Source organism: Mixophyes fleayi, chromosome 7, assembly GCF_038048845.1.
Source record: "Mixophyes fleayi isolate aMixFle1 chromosome 7, aMixFle1.hap1, whole genome shotgun sequence".
NCBI classification, from domain to species: Eukaryota; Metazoa; Chordata; class Amphibia; order Anura; family Limnodynastidae; genus Mixophyes; species Mixophyes fleayi.
The window spans coordinates 153,922,615-153,942,818 of NC_134408.1; the positions used below are offsets into that span (position 1 = coordinate 153,922,615).

At 45.7% G+C, this 20,204-nt stretch overlaps 1 protein-coding gene across 3 annotated transcripts in view; it reads left to right on the plus strand.

The window, feature by feature from the left end:
• OSBPL11 (oxysterol binding protein like 11) overlaps positions 1 to 20,204 on the plus strand; it is a 38,853-nt gene that overhangs the window by 3,408 nt on the left and 15,241 nt on the right. For 2 of the 3 annotated variants that reach the window (XM_075181252.1, XM_075181251.1), the window contains exons 2-5: positions 17,546 to 17,614; positions 18,015 to 18,190; positions 18,708 to 18,787; positions 18,866 to 19,051. In XM_075181252.1, coding sequence (XP_075037353.1) covers positions 17,553 to 17,614; positions 18,015 to 18,190; positions 18,708 to 18,787; positions 18,866 to 19,051 — 504 coding nt within the window. In that variant the 5' untranslated portion in view covers positions 17,546 to 17,552. Of the gene's footprint in view, positions 1 to 9,467; positions 10,736 to 17,545; positions 17,615 to 18,014; positions 18,191 to 18,707; positions 18,788 to 18,865; positions 19,052 to 20,204 lie in introns of those variants that run through there. The other variant, XM_075181250.1, reaches the window with a different exon arrangement.

Below are 20,204 nucleotides of genomic sequence, written 5' to 3' on the forward strand. Positions count from 1 at the left end.
ATGTCTCATCATCCAGTGATCCCCAAAAGTCATCATACACCAGGGAATGACCCCAACATGAAGTATCACCATCCAATGATCCCCAAAAGTCATTATACACCAGGGAAGGACCCCCAACATAATGTATCACCATCCAGTGATCCCCAAAAGTCATCATACACCAGGGAAGAACCCCCAACATGATGTCTCACCATCCAATGATGCTCAAAAGTTATCATACACCAGGGAAGGACCCCCAGCATGATGTATCACCATCCAGTGATCCTCAAAAGTCATCATACACCAGGGAAGGACCCCCAGCAGGATGCATCACCATCCAATGATCCTCAAAATTCATCATACACCAGGGAAGGACCCCCAGCAGGATGTATCACCATCCAGTGATCCTCAAAAGTCATCATACACCAGGGAAGGACCCCCAGCAGGATGTATCACCATCCAGTGTTCCTCAAAAGTCATCATACACCAGGGAAGGACCCCCAGCATGATGTATCACCATCCAGTGATCCTTAAAAGTCATCATACACCAGGAAAGGACCCCCAGCATGATGTCCCACCATCCAATAATCCCCAAAAGTCATCATACACCAGGGAAGGACCCCCAACATAATGTATCACCATCCAGTGATCCCCACAAGTAATCATACACCAGGGAAGGACCCCCAACATGATGTCTCATCATCCAGTGATCCCCAAAAGTCATCATACACCAGGGAATAACCCCAACATGAAGTATCACCATCCAATGATCCCCAAAAGTCATTATACACCAGGGAAGGACCCCCAACATAATGTATCACCATCCAGTGATCCCCAAAAGTCATCATACACCAGGGAAGAACCCCCAACATGATGTCTCACCATCCAATGATGCTCAAAAGTTATCATACACCAGGGAAGGACCCCCAGCATGATGTATCACCATCCAGTGATCCTCAAAAGTCATCATACACCAGGGAAGGACCCCCAGCAGGATGCATCACCATCCAATGATCCTCAAAATTCATCATACACCAGGGAAGGACCCCCAGCAGGATGTATCACCATCCAGTGATCCTCAAAAGTCATCATACACCAGGGAAGGACCCCCAGCAGGATGTATCACCATCCAGTGTTCCTCAAAAGTCATCATACACCAGGGAAGGACCCCCAGCATGATGTATCACCATCCAGTGATCCTTAAAAGTCATCATACACCAGGAAAGGACCCCCAGCATGATGTCCCACCATCCAATAATCCCCAAAAGTCATCATACACCAGGGAAGGACCCCCAACATAATGTATCACCATCCAGTGATCCCCACAAGTAATCATACACCAGGGAAGGACCCCCAACATGATGTCTCATCATCCAGTGATCCCCAAAAGTCATCATACACCAGGGAATGACCCCCAACATAATGTATCACCATCCAGTGATCCCCAAAAGTCATCATACATCAGGGAAGGACCCCAACATGATGTCTCGCCATCCAGTGATCCCCAAAAGTCATCATACACCAGGGAAGGACCCCCAGCATGATGTATCACCATCCAGTGATCCTCAAAAGTCATCATACACCAGGGAAGGACCCCAACATGATGTCTCACCATCCAATAATCCCCCAAAGTCATCATACATCAGGGAAGGACCCCAACATGATGTCTCACCATCCAGTGATCCCCAAAAGTCATCATACACCAGGGAATGACCCCAACATGATGTATCACCATCCAATGATTCCCAAAAGTCATCATACACCAGGGAAAGACCCCCAACATGATGTCTCACCATCCAATAATCCCCAAAAGTCATCATACACAAGGGAAAGACCCCAACATAATGTATCACCATCCAGTGATCCCCACAAGTCATCATACACCAGGGAAGGACCCCCAACATAATGTATCACCATCCAGTGATCCCCACAAGTAATCATACACCAGGGAATGACCCCAACATGATGTATCACCATCCAATAATCCCCAAAAGTCATCATACACAAGGGAAAGACCCCAACATAAAGTATCACCATCCAGTGATCCCCACAAGTCATCATACACCAGGGAAGGACCCCCAACATAATGTATCACCATCCAGTGATCCCCACAAGTAATCATACACCAGGGAAGGACCCCCAACATGATGTCTCATCATCCAGTGATCCCCAAAAGTCATCATACACCAGGGAATGACCCCAACATGATGTATCACCATCCAGTGATCCCCAAAAGTCATCATAACCCAGGGAAGGACCACCAGCATAATGTATCACCATCCAGTGATCCTCAAAAGTCATCATACACCAGGGAAGGATCCCAACATGATGTCTCACCATCCAATAATCCCCAAAAGTCATCATACATCAGGGAAGGACCCCAACATGATGTTTCTCCATCCAATGATCCCCAAAAGTCATTATACACCAGGGAAAGACCCCCAACATAATGTATCACCATCCAGTGATCCCCAAAAGTCATCATACACCAGGGAAGGACCCCCAACATGATGTCTCACCATCCAATGATGCTCAAAAGTTATCATACACCAGGGAAGGACCCCCAGCATGATGTATCACCATCCAGTGATCCTCAAAAGTCATCATACACCAGGGAAGGACCCCCAGCAGGATGTATCACCATCCAATGATCCTCAAAAGTCATCATACACCAGGGAAGGACCCCCAGCAGGATGTATCACCATCCAATGATCCTCAAAAGTCATCATACACCAGGGAAGAACCCCCAGCAGGATGTATCACCATCCAGTGATCCTCAAAAGTCATCATACACCAGGGAAGGACCCCCAGCATGATGTATCACCATCCAGTGATCCTTGAAAGTCATCATACACCAGGAAAGGACCCCCAGCAGGATGTATCACCATCCAATAATCCCTAAAAGTCATCATACACCAGGGAAGGACCCCCAGCAAGATGTCTCACCATCCAATAATCCCCAAAAGTCATCATACATCAGGGAAGGACCCCAACATGATGTCTCTCCATCCAATGATCCCCAAAAGTCATTATACACCAGGGAAGGACCCCCAACATAATGTATCACCATCCAATGATCCCCAAAAGTCATCATACACCAGGGAAGGACCCCCAACATGATGTCTCACCATCCAATGATGCTCAAAAGTTATCATACACCAGGGAAGGACCCCCAGCATGATGTATCACCATCCAGTGATCCTCAAAAGTCATCATACATCAGGGAAGGACCCCCAGCAGGATGTATCACCATCCAGTGTCCCTCAAAAGTCATCTTACAGCGGGGAAGGACCCCCAGCATGATGTATCACCATCCAATGATCCTCAAAAGTCATCATACATCAGGGAAGGACCCCCAGCAGGATGTATCACCATCCAGTGATCCTCAAAAGTCATCATACACCAGGGAAGGACCCCCAGCATGATGTATCACCATCCAGTGATCCTCAAAAGTCATCATACACCAGGGAAGGACCCCCAGCAGGATGCATCACCATCCAGTGTTCCTCAAAAGTCATCATACACCAGGGAAGAACCCCCAGCAGGATGTATCACCATCCAGTGATCCTCAAAAGTCATCATACACCAGGGAAGGACCCCCAGCATGATGTATCACCATCCAGTGATCCTCAAAAGTCATCATACTCAAGGGATCACCACCCAGCATGAGGTATCACCATCCAGTGATCCCCAAAACTCTATAAACACCAGAGAAGACTACCCACACAATGTCTCACAGTCCAATGATCTCCAAAAGATTACATAAACCAGTAAGTGACCCTGACATGATGTCTCATTATATAGTGATCCCCAATGCTCTAACATACACAAGGTGAGGACCCCAAACATGATGTCTCACTATCCAGTGATTCCTAAAAGTCTAAAGAAGCCTCATATTGATGTTGCACCAGCCACTGAAACCCAAACGTCTAACTACAAGCAATGGACCCCAAAAAGTCTACTTACACCAGTAATAACCCCCAGAAATTAACTTGATACCTTGTTGTGCGCTAACATATCTATGTTTTGTATATTGCAATATGAGGCACATTCCGGCACCTAGGTCACTGTAGTAAGACCAGAGATGCTCATTCATCTGCAGGGACCTAGACCTCCAGATGTGGTATTAGAGGGGGTGGGCGCTCTCCCTGTGTAAAGGGGGAGTCTGTGCAATACAACTTGCATTGTCCAGTATATAATATATACCGGCCAAGGGTGATGGTGCAGGTGGGATAGGGGGAGGGTCAGACTTAGAATTTGAATCAGTGCCCATGGGGCCTCTAGTTACCACTTACCTCCCAACTGTCCCAGTTTGAAGGGACTGACCTAACAGTCAGGACTTTTGTCCCAAGTGCTGGGACTTATGTATCCCATTGGCCGCTGCAAGCGGTGGTGTGTGCACTTGCCAGGGGGTGTTTATAAGGGATATGAGGGGGTTATGATACAACTGGATGTGATGCGGTAAAGTCTCAGCATAGTGTGACCAGGGGGCGCACTCTGTCCTGCTTGTTATACTTTTCTCCAACACTGTTGATGGTGCACTTAAAATGATATAATAATAATAATTTATAGGACAGTTCTACATATATCCCTGTATGACGCTGAAGGTGCATTAGGAAGATAAGAGTGTACTGCGGCAGCTCAGACACTTCTAGTTCCATGTGTCTATCACTGAGTATATCACCGGCTGGATACAGTATAACAGTCTTGGGGTGTGGCTGCCGCAGGGTCACATGAGATCACTGTGTAATTCCAGTTTCAACATGAAATATCTCACAGACAGAAAAACTGTTTGTGTCCATGGTTTGCGCAATATATAATCACATAATATGTACATAACTGTAACCACCGCGAGGAGCTGAGTGCTGGGTCCTGACCGATACAACTAATATAAACCCACATCCTGGTAGCAGCAGAGTGAGGAAGAACAGGGATAACGTTTCTGTAAGAAACTAGTTCCAGTTACATTGCAGTAAGAACTGTAGAACTAGTTTAGGAGACATTGTGAACTGTAAGAACATCTATAGTCAGTCAGTAAATTGTGGGCGGCGTCAGGAAGGGGCGAGAAAAGGAGTAGTCTCCCCTCCTTATAGGGGTGCATGCTACCCCCCCCCCCCCCCCCACTCCCCTATTACTGCTGCTAATAACTTAAACACTGAGGGCCTGATTCATTAAGGCACGCACAATGAACGTATCTGCATCGCATACGTCGCTAGTAATCGCCACTTACACCAGATCTGTGGCTGATGCATGTGATACGACGGGGAAACACGTATCTTTGACATGCCCAGTGTTAGGAACTCCCAAGTCAGTACAGTGAAACTCGGGAACTACTCAGAAGGCCCGGTGTTCGCTGGAGCCCCTAGTGGTGGGGACAGACTGGGCTGCGGGCCGACCGAGGGTCGAGTAGTGTATACTGACTTAAAGGAGTTTCCCAAAGGTGGAGTGATTGGTGGACTGTAGTATAAGAGAAATCCAAGGTCAAAAGGTCACAGGCACAGAAGCAATATCCAAGGGCAAGCGAAGGGTCAAACTCACAGGCAGAGAAGCGAAATCCGAATTCCAGGCAAAAGGTCAAGGTCAGAAGAGAAGGGTCAAAGGTCCAATAACAAGCAGGGGTCAAACACGGGTGGTCAAATCTAAGGTAGCAGGAACCTAACCGGATAGTGCAAGCAGGCAGCAGGACTGAGGACAGAACGCTATAACCGGCAATGAGGCATCAGCCCTCATTGCCTTAAATGCAGCCAAGAGCCAATCACAAACAGAGCCACAGTTGCAGACTAATTGCCAGATACTAAAAGGCCAATCAGGGCTTAGCCCTGAATCTCACACCTGCAGGCTAAAGACTGCCCATTCAGCCACAGGCTGAATCTAACTATTAGCCCCTAATGCGCAGGCGCGCCTGGCTGCAGCGACGCTGCCCGGCCGTTGCCTTGGCAACGGTCGGGAGCTGGAAGGAAGTGACGTTCCGGTCGTCATAGCGACGGCCGGGACGCTGGGACCGACAGGATGCGAGCCGTGGCGGCTGTGAGTACCGCCGCGGCTCGTGACACCCAGAGTATGTATGCCCTACTGCACGCCCTTACTGCGTGTACGCCCTATCTACACGCCCTACTGCACGCCCTTACTGCGTGTACGCCCTATCTACACGCCCTACTGCACGCCCTTACTGCGTGTACGCCCTATCTACACGCCCTACTGCACGCCCTTACTGCGTGTACGCCCTATCTACACGCCCTACTGCACGCCCTTACTGTGTGTAAACCCTAACTACACGCCCTACTGCACGCCCTTACTGTGTGTAAACCCTATCTGCACGCCTTTACTGTACGCCCTTACTGTACGCGCTTACTTCTCATCCTTACTGTACACCCCTACTGCACGCCCTCAATGCACACCCTTACTGCACGCCCTTACTGCACGCCCTTACTGTACGCGCTTACTGCACGCCCTTACTGTACGCGCTTACTTCTTACCCTTACTTACATCCCTACTGCACGCCCTCAATGCACACCCTTACTGTACGCGCTTACTTCTCACCCTTACTGTACACCCCTACTGCACGCCCTTACTGTACGCGCTTACTTCTCACCCTTACTGTACACCCCTACTGCACGCCCTTACTGTACGCGCTTACTTCTCACCCTTACTGTACACCCCTACTGCACGCCCTTACTGTACGCGCTTACTTCTTACCCTTACTTACATCCCTACTGCACGCCCTCAATGCACACCCTTACTGCACACCCTACTGCACGCCCTACTGCACGCCCTTACTGTACGCGCTTACTTCTTGCCCTTACTTTACATCCCTACTGCACGCCCTCAATGCACACCCTTACTGCACACCCTACTGCACGCCCTACTGCACGCCCTTACTGTACGCCCTTACTACACGCCCTTACTGTACGTACGCCCTTACTAAACAACCTACTGCACGCCTTTACTGCACGTACGCCCTTACTGCACACCCAACTGCACGCCCTTACTGCACGTATGCCCCTACTGCACACCCTTACTGCACGCCCTTCTGTACATGTATCTTGAAAACCAAGTGAATTATTGGACGTCACAGGTGTAACAATTCAGCTCACATCTCAGACCATCTCTGGATAAAGTCCAGTCCTTCACTGAACACCTCCAGCACATACTGGGATAGTATTTATAGTGCCCTACAAATGTTACACAAGAGCTAACACTCTTTAACTCGGGTGAATAATCAATCTTGACCTCTACACTGTCCTCCGTAGCGACTCTCCTGGTTGTTCCATCACTGGGGTGTCCCTCTCTCTCTAGACATGGGCTCCATTCTTATGCTCAGGCTCGGTGCACTATCAGTCTCAGCAAGCCCGTAAGAGTACTTGATGTCTCTGCAGCTCTGCATGGTCCTCAGTGTCTCCCACTCTCCCCTACGTATCTCTCGCCTGCAGCTCCCCCTCTATCTGCAATGTCAGTCTTCGGGTCAGTACCTGCAGTCTGATATCAGATCTACCTTCTAGCAGTGGCACATACAAGGAGGTGTGATCACCGCACTATGGGGTCTGTCACATCCCCCTGGGCGCATGTCCATCGCTTCCAAAGTACTGCGCCATTCCCTAATGGCTTCTTCTCCTCTATAGACACTTCAATGCTGCACACATCTGCTGCTGGTATGCCTGGCATTGAAGGCATATCTCCTATCTGTTCCCATTTAGGGGGGACAGTCCTGATTTGTGGACCTCGAAAGGGATGGAGTTTGTAGTGAAGTGCACAGAGCTCCGCCAAAGGTAGGTGTGACTTAGTGAAAAGGGGGCATCTTTGGATGGATGTGGTGTGGAGTTTGGGCGAATCAGGAACAGAACTTATTTTATTTGTCTTTATAAATGTTGAGAGGAATGGTGAAGGGGCACCTGTTAGTGGCCACTTCTCCCAACTTTCATGGAATCAGGAATGTCCCACGAAAGAGATATGGACAGGGGCAGAACTGTCATGAGGGGCTGGAATTTGGACTAAACTCTGACAGTTTTACTCTGACAGACTTCTGCAACGTGGTTATGTTCAACTAACTATCCCTGACAGTCACAAAACACGCAATGGGATTGGACATTACCATTTTAAATCCTCTGATCTTGCCACTTACTCCTATATTCCTCAATACACCAAGTTATTATATAGTCTAATTATTATATATATACAAAATAGATTCACATCTATAGGCGCAACAATCTCTAAAATCACAAAAACAAAATATGAGTCCAAATACCAAAGCACTAAATAAGTGATTGAGTCCTAAAAGTTAGTGATTCATCAAACAGACATAATATGTTGAAATTTCTTTTGCATTAAATAGGAAATTCCATAGATGTGTGAAATATAAACAAAGAAAAACATATATAGTGTAGTAGATTTAAATAATAATTGTTTAAATTTAGACACCCTTGGGAAAGACCAATCTGTGATTGAAACGCGTTGGGTGCGCATTGGGTCTCTCTCCTGTCTACTCTGACTTTACACTGTGACATCTGCACGCTCAGGTAGACTCACTGATTAATACTTATAATGATACCTGTTCATAATAAGATTTCTTTTTTAAGTTTATGTTTTTTGTATTTTATGAAGAAATAAGAGGTAATGCAAATATGTCTCTTCTATTTCATTTTATTTATACATAAATACTTGTAAGAATATTAGAGCTTTGGGAACGTAATACATCTGCGGAAAACCATTGTTGGGGATAGGGGGACTTCCTCCAAGAAAAGCCAAAATCACTTTGGTAGTGGAAATCTTAAATTCTTCTTATCTAATGTAAGCACATGGGGTGTGGGGTTTGGATACACCCTTTATTACTTTTGATAATATATTTGACACACTTTGGGTATCTAAGTTTTAAACAATTATTGTTTAAATCTACTACACTATATATGTTTCCTTTGTTTATATTTCACATATCTATGGAGTTTCCTACATGTGGAATAAATGTCAACGTATTACGTCTGTTTGAGGAATCACTAGAACTTATTTAGTGCTTTGGTATTTGAACTCATATTTGTTTTTGTGATGTAAGAGATTGTATCGCCTATGTATGTGAATTTATTTTGTATATATTGTGTAACTAATGGGGGTACAGGGAAAACCTGAATTATATTTGAGGCCCCCACATTGTTATAATAAGAGTGCGCCTAGTTGTAGTTTTTCCTTTGCTAATTATTATATATAACTCAACTTTAAGATATAAGTGTGTATATGATATATATATATATATATATATATATATATATATATATATATATATATATATATATAGCTATATACACATCTTGCCTGTCTCATTATAGGCTCCCTGCTGATTATATATATGTATATCACAGTATGTTATGTATGATCTCTATCTACAGTGTGACTATGTGATATATTACTATATACCATGACTCATGTTACATGCAGAGGGATCCTCCTGCCAGTAAGAAAGATGGCGGCGCGCGGCGCTGTGCGTCATGACGTCGGCGTACCATCACATGACCCGGAAGTGACGGCCGGCTGATCTCCCTGCCCGGGTAGGCTGCGGAGGCGACATGAACGGGAGAGACGACTCCGAGACGGGCTAAACTGGTATAGAGACCCCTTCCCCGAGAGATTAGAGAGTCAGCTCTTGTGTCACACAGGGGAGAGACATCCCTGAGCCCCATACACAGATCCAGAGAGATTAGAGAGTCAGCTCTTGTGTCACACAGGGAGAGACATCCCTGAGCCCCATACACAGATCCAGAGAGATTAGAGAGTAAGCTCTTGTGTCACACAGGGGAGAGACATCCCTGAGCCCCATACACAGCTCCAGAGAGATTAGAGAGTCATCTCTTGTGTCACACAGGGGAGAGACATCCCTGAGCCCCATACACAGATCCAGAGAGATTAGAGAGTCAGCTCTTGTGTCACACGCAGGAGAGACATCCCTGAGCCCCATACACAGATCCAGAGAGATTAGAGAGTCATCTCTTGTGTCACACAGGGGAGAGACATCCCTGAGCCCCATACACAGCTCCAGAGAGATTAGAGAGTCAGCTCTTGTGTCACACAGGGGAGAGACATCCCTGAGCCCCATACACAGCTCCAGAGAGATTAGAGAGTCATCTCTTGTGTCACACAGGGGAGAGACATCCCTGAGCCCCATACACAGATCCAGAGAGATTAGAGAGTCAGCTCTTGTGTCACACAGGGGAGAGACATCCCTGAGCCCCATACACAGATCCAGAGAGATTAGAGAGTCAGCTCTTGTGTCACACAGGGGAGAGACATCCCTGAGCCCCATACACAGATCCAGAGAGATTAGAGAGTCAGCTCTTGTGTCACACAGGGGAGAGACATCCCTGAGCCCCATACACAGCTCCAGAGAGATCAGAGAGTAAGCTCTTGTGTCACACAGGGGAGAGACATCCCTGAGCCCCATACACAGCTCCAGAGAGATTAGAGAGTCAGCTCTTGTGTCACACGCTGGAGAGACATCCCCGATCCCCATACACAACACCAGAGAGATTAGAGAGTCAGCTCTTGTGTCACACGCAGGAGAGACATCCTTTGCATCTGCTAGACTGCACATGATAGGAGTGACGGCAGAACAAGAGACCACCACAAGACAGGGAGCCCTGCTGACCCCCAGGATGCAGGGTGACCCTCCAGCCATGAAGGTCTGTGACACTGATAACAAACTGGAACCTGCCCCCAGCCCCCACAACCATCGCGTTGCCCCCAGGGGAGTGAGCAATAAGTCCTGGCAGTACAGGTAAGAGCTGCTAACATGCACTCAGTGTGTGGGAGTGAGACCTCTGTAATGCTGTGCTCTGAGATACGTCAGAGACGTCACATTATAACCGTTATTTATAAAGCACGGGTATATTACTTACAGGGTTCTGTCCCCCAGGTAGATGATGCTCTGATTTCTCTCCAGAAGATGTTACCAACGCGTGTCCATATATATGTAGGGATCATTATGTGTCCATTAAGGCCTGGGACTATAATTATACCTTAATATTCCTGTAATCGGGGTGTGTGTGTGTCTGTGTGTGTGTGTGTGTATATATATATATATATATATATATATATATATATATATATATATGTATATGTGCAGTGAAATGTTAGGCGTGTGACATGCTGTTCTCAGGACAGTCAGATCATATAAAGTACAGATCATACAAAGCACAGAACAACTACAGATTGGGAGGAGGTGCAGATTGGAGACAGAAGGTAGAGAGGGCCCTGACCATGTGAGCTTACAATCTACAGGGTGATGCTGAGACAGTAGGATATGATGGGGCTCGGATGGGCTGGTAGAACCTGTAGAGGGAGTATTATCAGGTTGGGGATAGGCTATAGTGATGAGGTGGGTTCTGAGAGAGACTGAAGGTTCGGGGAGAGTCTGGTCAGACTCTGTTCCATCACTGGGTAGCAGCAGGGGAGAAGTATTGGAGGTGGTTGATGGTTAGGTGCAGATAAGAGTTGGATTTCCTGCCCTTCTTATCCCCCTCTATAGTCATGTGCAGTGTTAGGAGGTTAGTATGTACAATAGAAGTGTACACCACACTCAGGAAGACCCCGGACACCCAATATCCATTATGAGATTGGACATGCCATCTTGTGTTGCTGCGGATCGGCTGGGCTTGCCTTGCCACCATCCCCTTTATTTATTCCAATTGTGCCCCTCTAAATGTAGAAGGAGGGGCTCTGCTGCCACCACTAGGCTCCTTCACCGGCACCTGGAATCACTTCCTTCTGGGTAACTCTCATTGCTAGTGTACCCCCTCGCTGGGCACCTGGGCTGGTACCCCTGACCTCTTGCCTTCAGATCAGGGTTGCTGTGGATGTATCCCCCCTGGCCTATCACACTGGACAGGTAACAGGCAGAGCGTTGGTACTAGATGCAGGGTCCCAAGCTCAGAACAGCCAGATAACGGATTAGTGTGGTCTAAACTGTAGGTCACAGGAATTACAGCAGGTAAGTAGGCGTCAAAGCAGGATCTTGAAGTCGTGATATTTAGTAGCTCAAGTAGTCCTTATAAGGATTGATACATGCTAGTTATTGAGACTAGTGATCTCCAGAAGTTACAGATGGAATAATATATAACATAGTCAAACAGGGCTCTTTTTATACAGTTTCTGACACACATGTTAGCACAAGGTATCACAGCCCCTGATCCTAGCTGGCACCAAAAAGTCTGAGATATTACATCCGATGTTTGACCCTCGGGATGTAATATTCTCTAAACTTGGAGTTAGAGCAATTTTAAAATTTAACAAAATTGATATCAATCTGTGATTTCCCAAATCACTTGCTGTTCCATTATTCAGACTGGTTCTAAGACACAGGATGAAAAACTACACAGGATAGAAATGTATCTACAACCTACAGTGTGTTCATACTAAAAAGATACTGAGATGAATACTTAATTAGCATGTCATTAGCATGTGATTATCATGGGAGTTCCTGCCTTCAGAAGTTACAAAAGCACATTTCCTCCTGCATGGCGTGCAGAAATCAATACATCTCCAATGGAGAACTCAGTACATTTGCACTAATATACATTGGCACCCTGCAAACTAATTGAAATAAATGTATACAATAAGTTACCTATAAGTGATCAGCCGCAGGAGATATACAGCGGCATGAAGAGACCTGTAGTTATGGTTCTCCCAGCAGTGTCCAAATATCTAATCTAACTGCAGATTGCTCATAATAACTGTACTTCCAGTCTTACTGTAGTGATGATAAACGTTAATCAGGGACAAGTTATATAAGGGAGACGTATAAATATAGTGATCAACTCTCCTCACTTGTTCTATCATCTGTGACTGGTTGAGGGCATCTAGAAAACATGCACTGCTCAGGATACCTGAGGATTTATAGTATTGTCTTCTGTGTTGTGGAATGAGGTGTGAGGTAGGTTGTGTACAGAAGAGATTGTGGCCTCTGTCTGCCGCACTAGACCAGTCCCAGTTAATGTTTAACACATTATGTAACGTCTTAGTGGAGGTTGTGACGATGTTACTGTGATACTGACAGGAAATCTGGTTTAACATGGAAACTTTGTGTCTGTATCTGAGGATGCTGCTTATATGAAGCTGTGAGCTCTGGACAAACCCCTTCACAGTCACCAAATAAAGAATAAGCCATATATAAAGCTGCAAATTATGTTTGTTTTGGTTTTATTTTGTGGTACAATTTACACACATAACTATCTTATATGGTAATAAAATAACTGGTTGTCTGGACTGTCAGGGAAAGGATCAGTTAACCCAGGGCTGTTACAATGTATCTGCGGGGTGACGGGGCGTCATCCTAGCGGCACCCTGCGGGTTGACGGGCTGTCGTCCTAGCGGCACGCTGCGGGGTGACATGTCCTGTGGAAAATAACACACAGACGTATAAGTTAGTTCACCTGTTCCAGGTCCGCTCAGGTGTCTTCTATTTAAGTATAAGAGACTCCTAGTTTAAAGAAGGTTTATATGTAATATATATTGTGCTCTAGTGGGAGTCTACCAGCATTTATCCTGGTATCCCAGATAATTATAGCTAGTGCAGGCACTCTCCTGCTATAACAGTGTATATAATATATATATATATATAATATATATATATATATATATATATATATATATATATATATAATTACATGCTGGACAGGATGTGTTCCAGTGTCTGTAGTTCCTCTTATATCACATGATTCCAGGGGGGGAGAGGATCTGAATTTATAAAGGGACAGTTGTTTCCTGTGACAGCAGCGCACTGTGGTTGTGGGGAGTCCGCCCTGTGTGTCATAGTGCAGCGTTTTATATATATATATATCTCCATTCACTCTTCTGTAAGCTCAGTACTATCCTTAGCTGTATGTCAGACGATGCAGCAGAGATAACACATATGAGATACAGTGTGATATAAACTATACTCCAGGGCTGAGAAGGAGGCAGCACTAATTACTGATTGATCCGGCGGTTCCCAAAGTGTGCGCCGCGGCTCCCTGGGGTGCCGCGGCGCTGTTGCAGGGGTGCCGCGATCCCTAGCAATAAAAAGAAGTAAATAACAAACAAACTTACCAATCATCCAGCGCCGGATCCTCCTCCTCACTGACTGCCGGGCGTGACGTCATCACGTCCGTCAGCCACAGTGAGGAGCTGCAGCAGAGAGAGGTCGTCAGGAAAGAAGGTAAGTAAAGGAAGTGAAGGGGGACACAGAGAGACACGCTGAAGGGGGGGACAGAGACACTGAAGAAGGGACACAGAGAGACACTGAAGGGGGACACAGACACACTGAAGGGGGGACACAGAGAGACACTGAAGGGGGACACAGAGAGACACTGAAGAAGGGACACAGAGAGACACACTGAAGGGGGGACAGAGACACTGAAGGGGGGCACAGAGACACACTGAAGGGGGACACAGAGAGACACACTGAAGGGGGGACACAGAGACACTGAAGGGGGACACAGAGACACACTGAAGGGGGGACACAGAGACACTGAAGGGGGACACAGAGAGACACTGAAGGGGGGACACAGAGACACTGAAGGGGGACACAGAGACACACTGAAGGGGGGACACAGAGAGACACTGAAGGGGGGACACAGAGAGACACTGAAGGGGGACACAGAGAGACACACTGAAGAAGGGACACAGAGAGACACTGAAGGGGGGACAGAGACACTGAAGGGGGGACAGAGACACTGAAGGGGGACACAGAGAGACACACTGAAGAAGGGACACAGAGAGACACACTGAAGAAGGGACACAGAGAGACACACTGAAGAAGGGACACAGAGAGACACACTGAAGGGGGACAGACACACTGAAGGGGGACACAGAGAGACACACTGAAGGGGGACAGAGACACGCTGAAGGGGGGACAGAGACACTGAAGGGGGACACAGAGAGACACTGAAGGGGGACACAGAGACACTGAAGGGGGACACAGAGAGACACACTGAAGGGGGACACAGAGAGACACACTGAAGGGGGACACAGAGAGACACACTGAAGAAGGGACACAGAGAGACACACTGAAGGGGGGACAGACACACTGAAGGGGGACACAGAGACACACTGAAGGGGGACACAGAGAGACACTGAAGAAGGGGGGCACAGAGAGACACTGAAGAAGGGACACAGAGACACGCTGAAGGGGGGGACAGAGAGACAATGAAGGGGGACACAGAGAGACACACTGAAAGGGGACACAGAGAGACGCTGAAGGGGGGGACAGACACTGAAGATTGTGAGATGGTGAAGAGGGGGGCAGAGTAATATGTTGAAGGGGCGCTGTGATATGATAAAGGGGCACAATGTGATGGTGAAGGGGCCTAAATACATCTTACGTCATTTTGACCCAACTACTTAAAAAAACGATTGAGATATATGTGCAGCTCTTCTTCATGTGAATTATTAGACTGCACTGACAGAACAAGGACTCAGAGCCATAGAGACTACTGCAGCCGTGGGAAGCTGGGATAACTAGATGCCAGTAACAGCCATAGGAGACCCCGAGAGACCCCAGAGAGAGAGTCACTGATGTGTCGGGATACACTGATCTACTAAACGGACAGTAAACCTGAAATATAGGCAACCTACCATAAGAAGACCATGGGGGTGTATATATATATATATATATATATATATTTTGCAAAAAGTATTTTCAAAGTCTTCTGAAGTAAGTATAAAGTCTTTATTGCCCTCACATCAGATGTGGTCGCCTCTCAAGCAGAGAGAAGTGTCCTTGTGTAGACAAGTACCAGCTTTTATATATTTAACAGCATCTGTTACACAATGTGATGATCTATAATCTTATTTACAGTTTGCTAATATGGTAAAGAAGTTTCTATTAAACATTGTCTCCCTTGAGATAAAGAAACCACATAAACCAACATTGTTATAACTGTTGGGATCGCAAATCTCACGTCACTTTATTCAGTTTGACCTTTCTCATTGTTCTTTAAACCTGTAGGTAAATAAGATTGTCCTTCTGCACTAAGAATACATCTGCTGAGACCATGTCAGCCTCTGACCCCTTCCAGCTGGATTCTGAAAAGAACAGAATTGGACACATAAAATATAAGAATATTGTATTGCTTAATTGATACAATATTAACCATAAAGAGTAAATATTGTGTCGATCAGGTTGGCTTCCACATCAATATATATATATATTTATTTATTATAATCATCATTTATATAGTGCTACTAATTCCGCAGCGCTGTACAGAGAACTCATTCACATCAGTCCCTGCCACATTGTAGCTTACAGTCTAAATTCCCAAATATACACACACAGACAGAGAGGGAGAAACTAGGGTCAATTTTGATAGCAGCCAATTAACCTACCAATATGTTTATGATATAGATAACTGTATAACACTTACACAAATACTTCTAATACACCTGTAGTGCGCAGATATACATCATTGATCTTTGCAGATGTACTCATTCTTGTATTAGGAATGTATTGCTTTCTGATGCAGTAGGTGTATGTTGGAGGAAATATGTTTTTGTAAGAAAGGAAATCCCATGCCAATTAGGCCTTTTAATTAGTGAGTGACCAAGACCTCTTTTAGCCTGAATGCACAGGAGGGGTCGTTAGACTTTCATCCTGTGTCTTAGAGAGATAGAAAACCTAACAGCGAGACATTTAGGGAATCACAGATTGATGTAATTTTGTTGGATTTAAATGCAATGTAAACTTAAGTTTAGAGAACATATTACATCCTTATGCTAATCATTGAATGTAATATCTCAGACTTTGTGGTGTCAGGTAGGAAAGGGGGCTGGTTACCCCCTGCCAATACGTGTGTCAGAAACAGTATATAAAGAGCTCTGTCTGACCATGTAATGTATTATGCCCTCTGTACTTCTGGATGATCACTAGTACTTCTAACTAGTGTGTAATAGTCCTTGTAAGGACTCTTGAGCACATAAACATCATTGCTTGAAGATTCTGCATACACCTATTACCTGCTGTATTCTGTGACCAACAGATAAGAGCTTACACTGTAATCCATTCCCCGGCTATGCTGTGTTGAACCCAGTGTCTGTGCCAACGCTGTGCCCGCTACCCAGCAGTGCTTACGTTGTAGAAATGCACGCTGTGGATTGGGTGCGTACACAGGGTAGGGGGTCAGTGATGTCAGCAACTCAAATGAATACAGGCTCAACTTTTTGACCTGTATGAGAACCCATCGGGTCCACTGTCCTAACTCTGTGGTGGCGGCTGTCTGTGTACTAGAGGGTAACACTGAACAGTGTATCTTACTTTCATATCACAGAAATGTATTTGGGGGTCAGTGGTCCTTTAAACACTCTTCTACTCCTCCAACCTCAGCGTCTTATCACTCTATAGGTCAGAGAGTCTGTGGATGGACAGATGACCATCTGAGACACCTGCACGTATTGTACTGGACTTTGGTACATGCAGTTTCCACATTGTTGATGTTTGCTCCACACCTTAATCTTCATAAAGATGGGAGATATGTAAATGTGACGTGATAAACTGATGTGAAAATGTCACCATGTCGCTCTCCCAAATAATCAGCTCACCTCTTGTCTCCAACAGCGACCACATGGAGAACATCTGTGGGTACCTGTCCAAGTACACAAACCTGGTGACAGGATGGCAGTTCCGGTAGGTTGTTGGACAACATAGTGGTAGATTGTATTATGTGTTGGATCTGATGGATGAGGTGAATAATTTCATGGGCTTATAGTAACATTTCATTGATATGAGAAGAATAAATACCAGTTATCATTGTTGTATCATCCTATTGTAAGAATCAGAATGCAGTATTAGGAGCCTGTGTACCCCTCAGCCCAGCTGACTGCCCCTACACCCCTCCTTATTACCCTTATGTGCTTCGTGGAGTTGTTCATTGCAAAACAAAGTGATAATACACAAAGTGGTAATGAGTACATGCTGCCACCAGAGGGTGCTATACCGCTGCCCTGATTGCACAGGTCTGTAGACATGAGGGCCGTGTTTCTTGTTGTTTCTCACATATAACCTCGGCTTTCGTCCCCGTTACCAGGTTCTTTGTCTTGAATAATGAAGCCGGATTGCTGGAATATTTTGTAAACGAGCAGTTGAAGAACCAGAAGCCGCGGGGCACAGTGCAGCTGGCTGGGGCAGTTATCTCCCCCAGTGATGAAGATTCTCACACGTTTACAGTAAACGCTGCCAGCGGAGAACTGTACAAGCTGAGAGGTGGGGTATCTGTGCGGGACATAGGGGCAACATCTGGGCGGATTAATCATGAAGGATGATACTAAGATTATTCACTATTATTAAACATTGCACACGTTATACTCTGCATCTCTCATATAATATAATATAATATATATATATAATGCTGCTTTGATGTCCTAGAAGGAAATGACTGTATAAATAAGACAGGTCAGAAAGGTTGAGGAAAAGACAACATCAGAGCCCCCTCCTCTCCTGCCCGGAGACCCCCCCTATCTGTTCCATTAAGCTTTGTAATTAGATAACTAATAATCATTATACTCTGCAGATTCTGCCAGTCTTGGGGAATCATAATATAAGACACCAGTCACATAAGTATAATATTGCTGCTGACTCTATCAGTAGAAAGCTGTAGATGGTTAGTCACAGGTTATTACATCGTGTACGGGTTGTTCAGTGCGTGATACCATATCTGTCAGCCTGACACTACTGATCTGAATATAGGTTATTGGCTGTGACACTTTTCTCTCCCTCTCAGCGACCGATGCCAAAGAGCGACAGCACTGGGTAAGCCGGCTGCAGATCTGTGCCCAGCACCATACAGAGGCCATCGGGAAGGTGAGGCCATTACCCAGTAGACAGTCCCGTTCTTTGTCCTCTGTTCGCCCTTCAGTCCACCTTCCTCTTTATTTACAGAACAACCCCCCGCTGAAGTCGCGCAGTTTTTCGCTGGCTTCTCAGGGTAGCGGCAACTCTCCCGGTTCTCAGCGCCGCACCAGCCAGAATGCCGCAGCTTTCTTCAACCTCGGTCATCACCGCGCAATGCCCCCGAACAGGAGAACCCAGATGTTACCCGCGGATCACCTGGGAGACGTGCGAGAGGTCAGTAAGTTGTCAGGAACAAGACGGGGTCACTGGCTGTAAAACACAAGTCACACTCACAAGTAGGTATGTGACAGTCCCCCCATACCAGGACAGGATAGTGCAAGCTATTGTTCTCTGTTATCAGCCATTCCCACTAAGTGGGAGCTTTCTGTGTCCTTCAGCAAACTTAGACAGGAAGTCTGCTGTGCGTAGAGGAAAGAACTCCCCACAGTCCCACCTTTGGTCCCCATAAGTTCCTGAAATAAATAAATAGATCAATCTAAATGTATTCTGTTTTGCTGAATTATATTCCTGAATTGTTACCTAAACCTCTCCAACGTGAGGTTATAATTAGCACATTTCTTTAAAGGGCAACTGTGGCAGATATGTAAAAACTATTTGAAGCATGAAGTCTCTTTAACCTTTTTTGCTTTTTAACGCCATATCCCCTCTCTGCATGAAAAGCCGCTGAACCACCAACACAGCTGTAATAATAATAATAATAACATTGCATTAATATAGGACAAAAAATTTAAATAATAAAGCATATCATGTCAGTTATGTGAAGCCACTTATCAGTTATGCAGATGCAATACGGGACGTGTTCTCTTCTCTCTCCTGTGTTACCCAAAGTGCGGTCACATTATCTCACCTCCAGGATACTTTACAGTGTATGGAAAATGTGAAATGTAGACGCGATGGTGCTGATTGGCCGGGGACGTATTGAGTGATCCTGTAAATGGACACTCGGCAATACTGACCTAGAAATATGTCACCACAAGGTACCGGGGGGTGAGGGAGCCACCGCAGCACCCAGCTCAGAGTCCTAGTGCGACCTGCAGGCGGACGGCGCACAGAGGATTGTACAGCCCGTTATTCACAGTCTTATGACCGTTTATTTGTTACATCTTCTTATTTGCTTTTTCAGAATAAAATAGAACATCGCAATTATTAATATGTAACATTGGAACAGAGAATATTGCGCTTATCAAATATAGAAAAACATATTGCGCACGTTTATATATTGTCTGTATATTATTCTTCTGCCATTAAATTTGAAAAACAACCTAACACCAATCTAAATGAAGTATTAAAAATAAAGTACATTCATACACGGTCAGAGGGAGATCAGTATTATGAATAGATCCAAAGTCTCGCTCTTGTTTTCGGT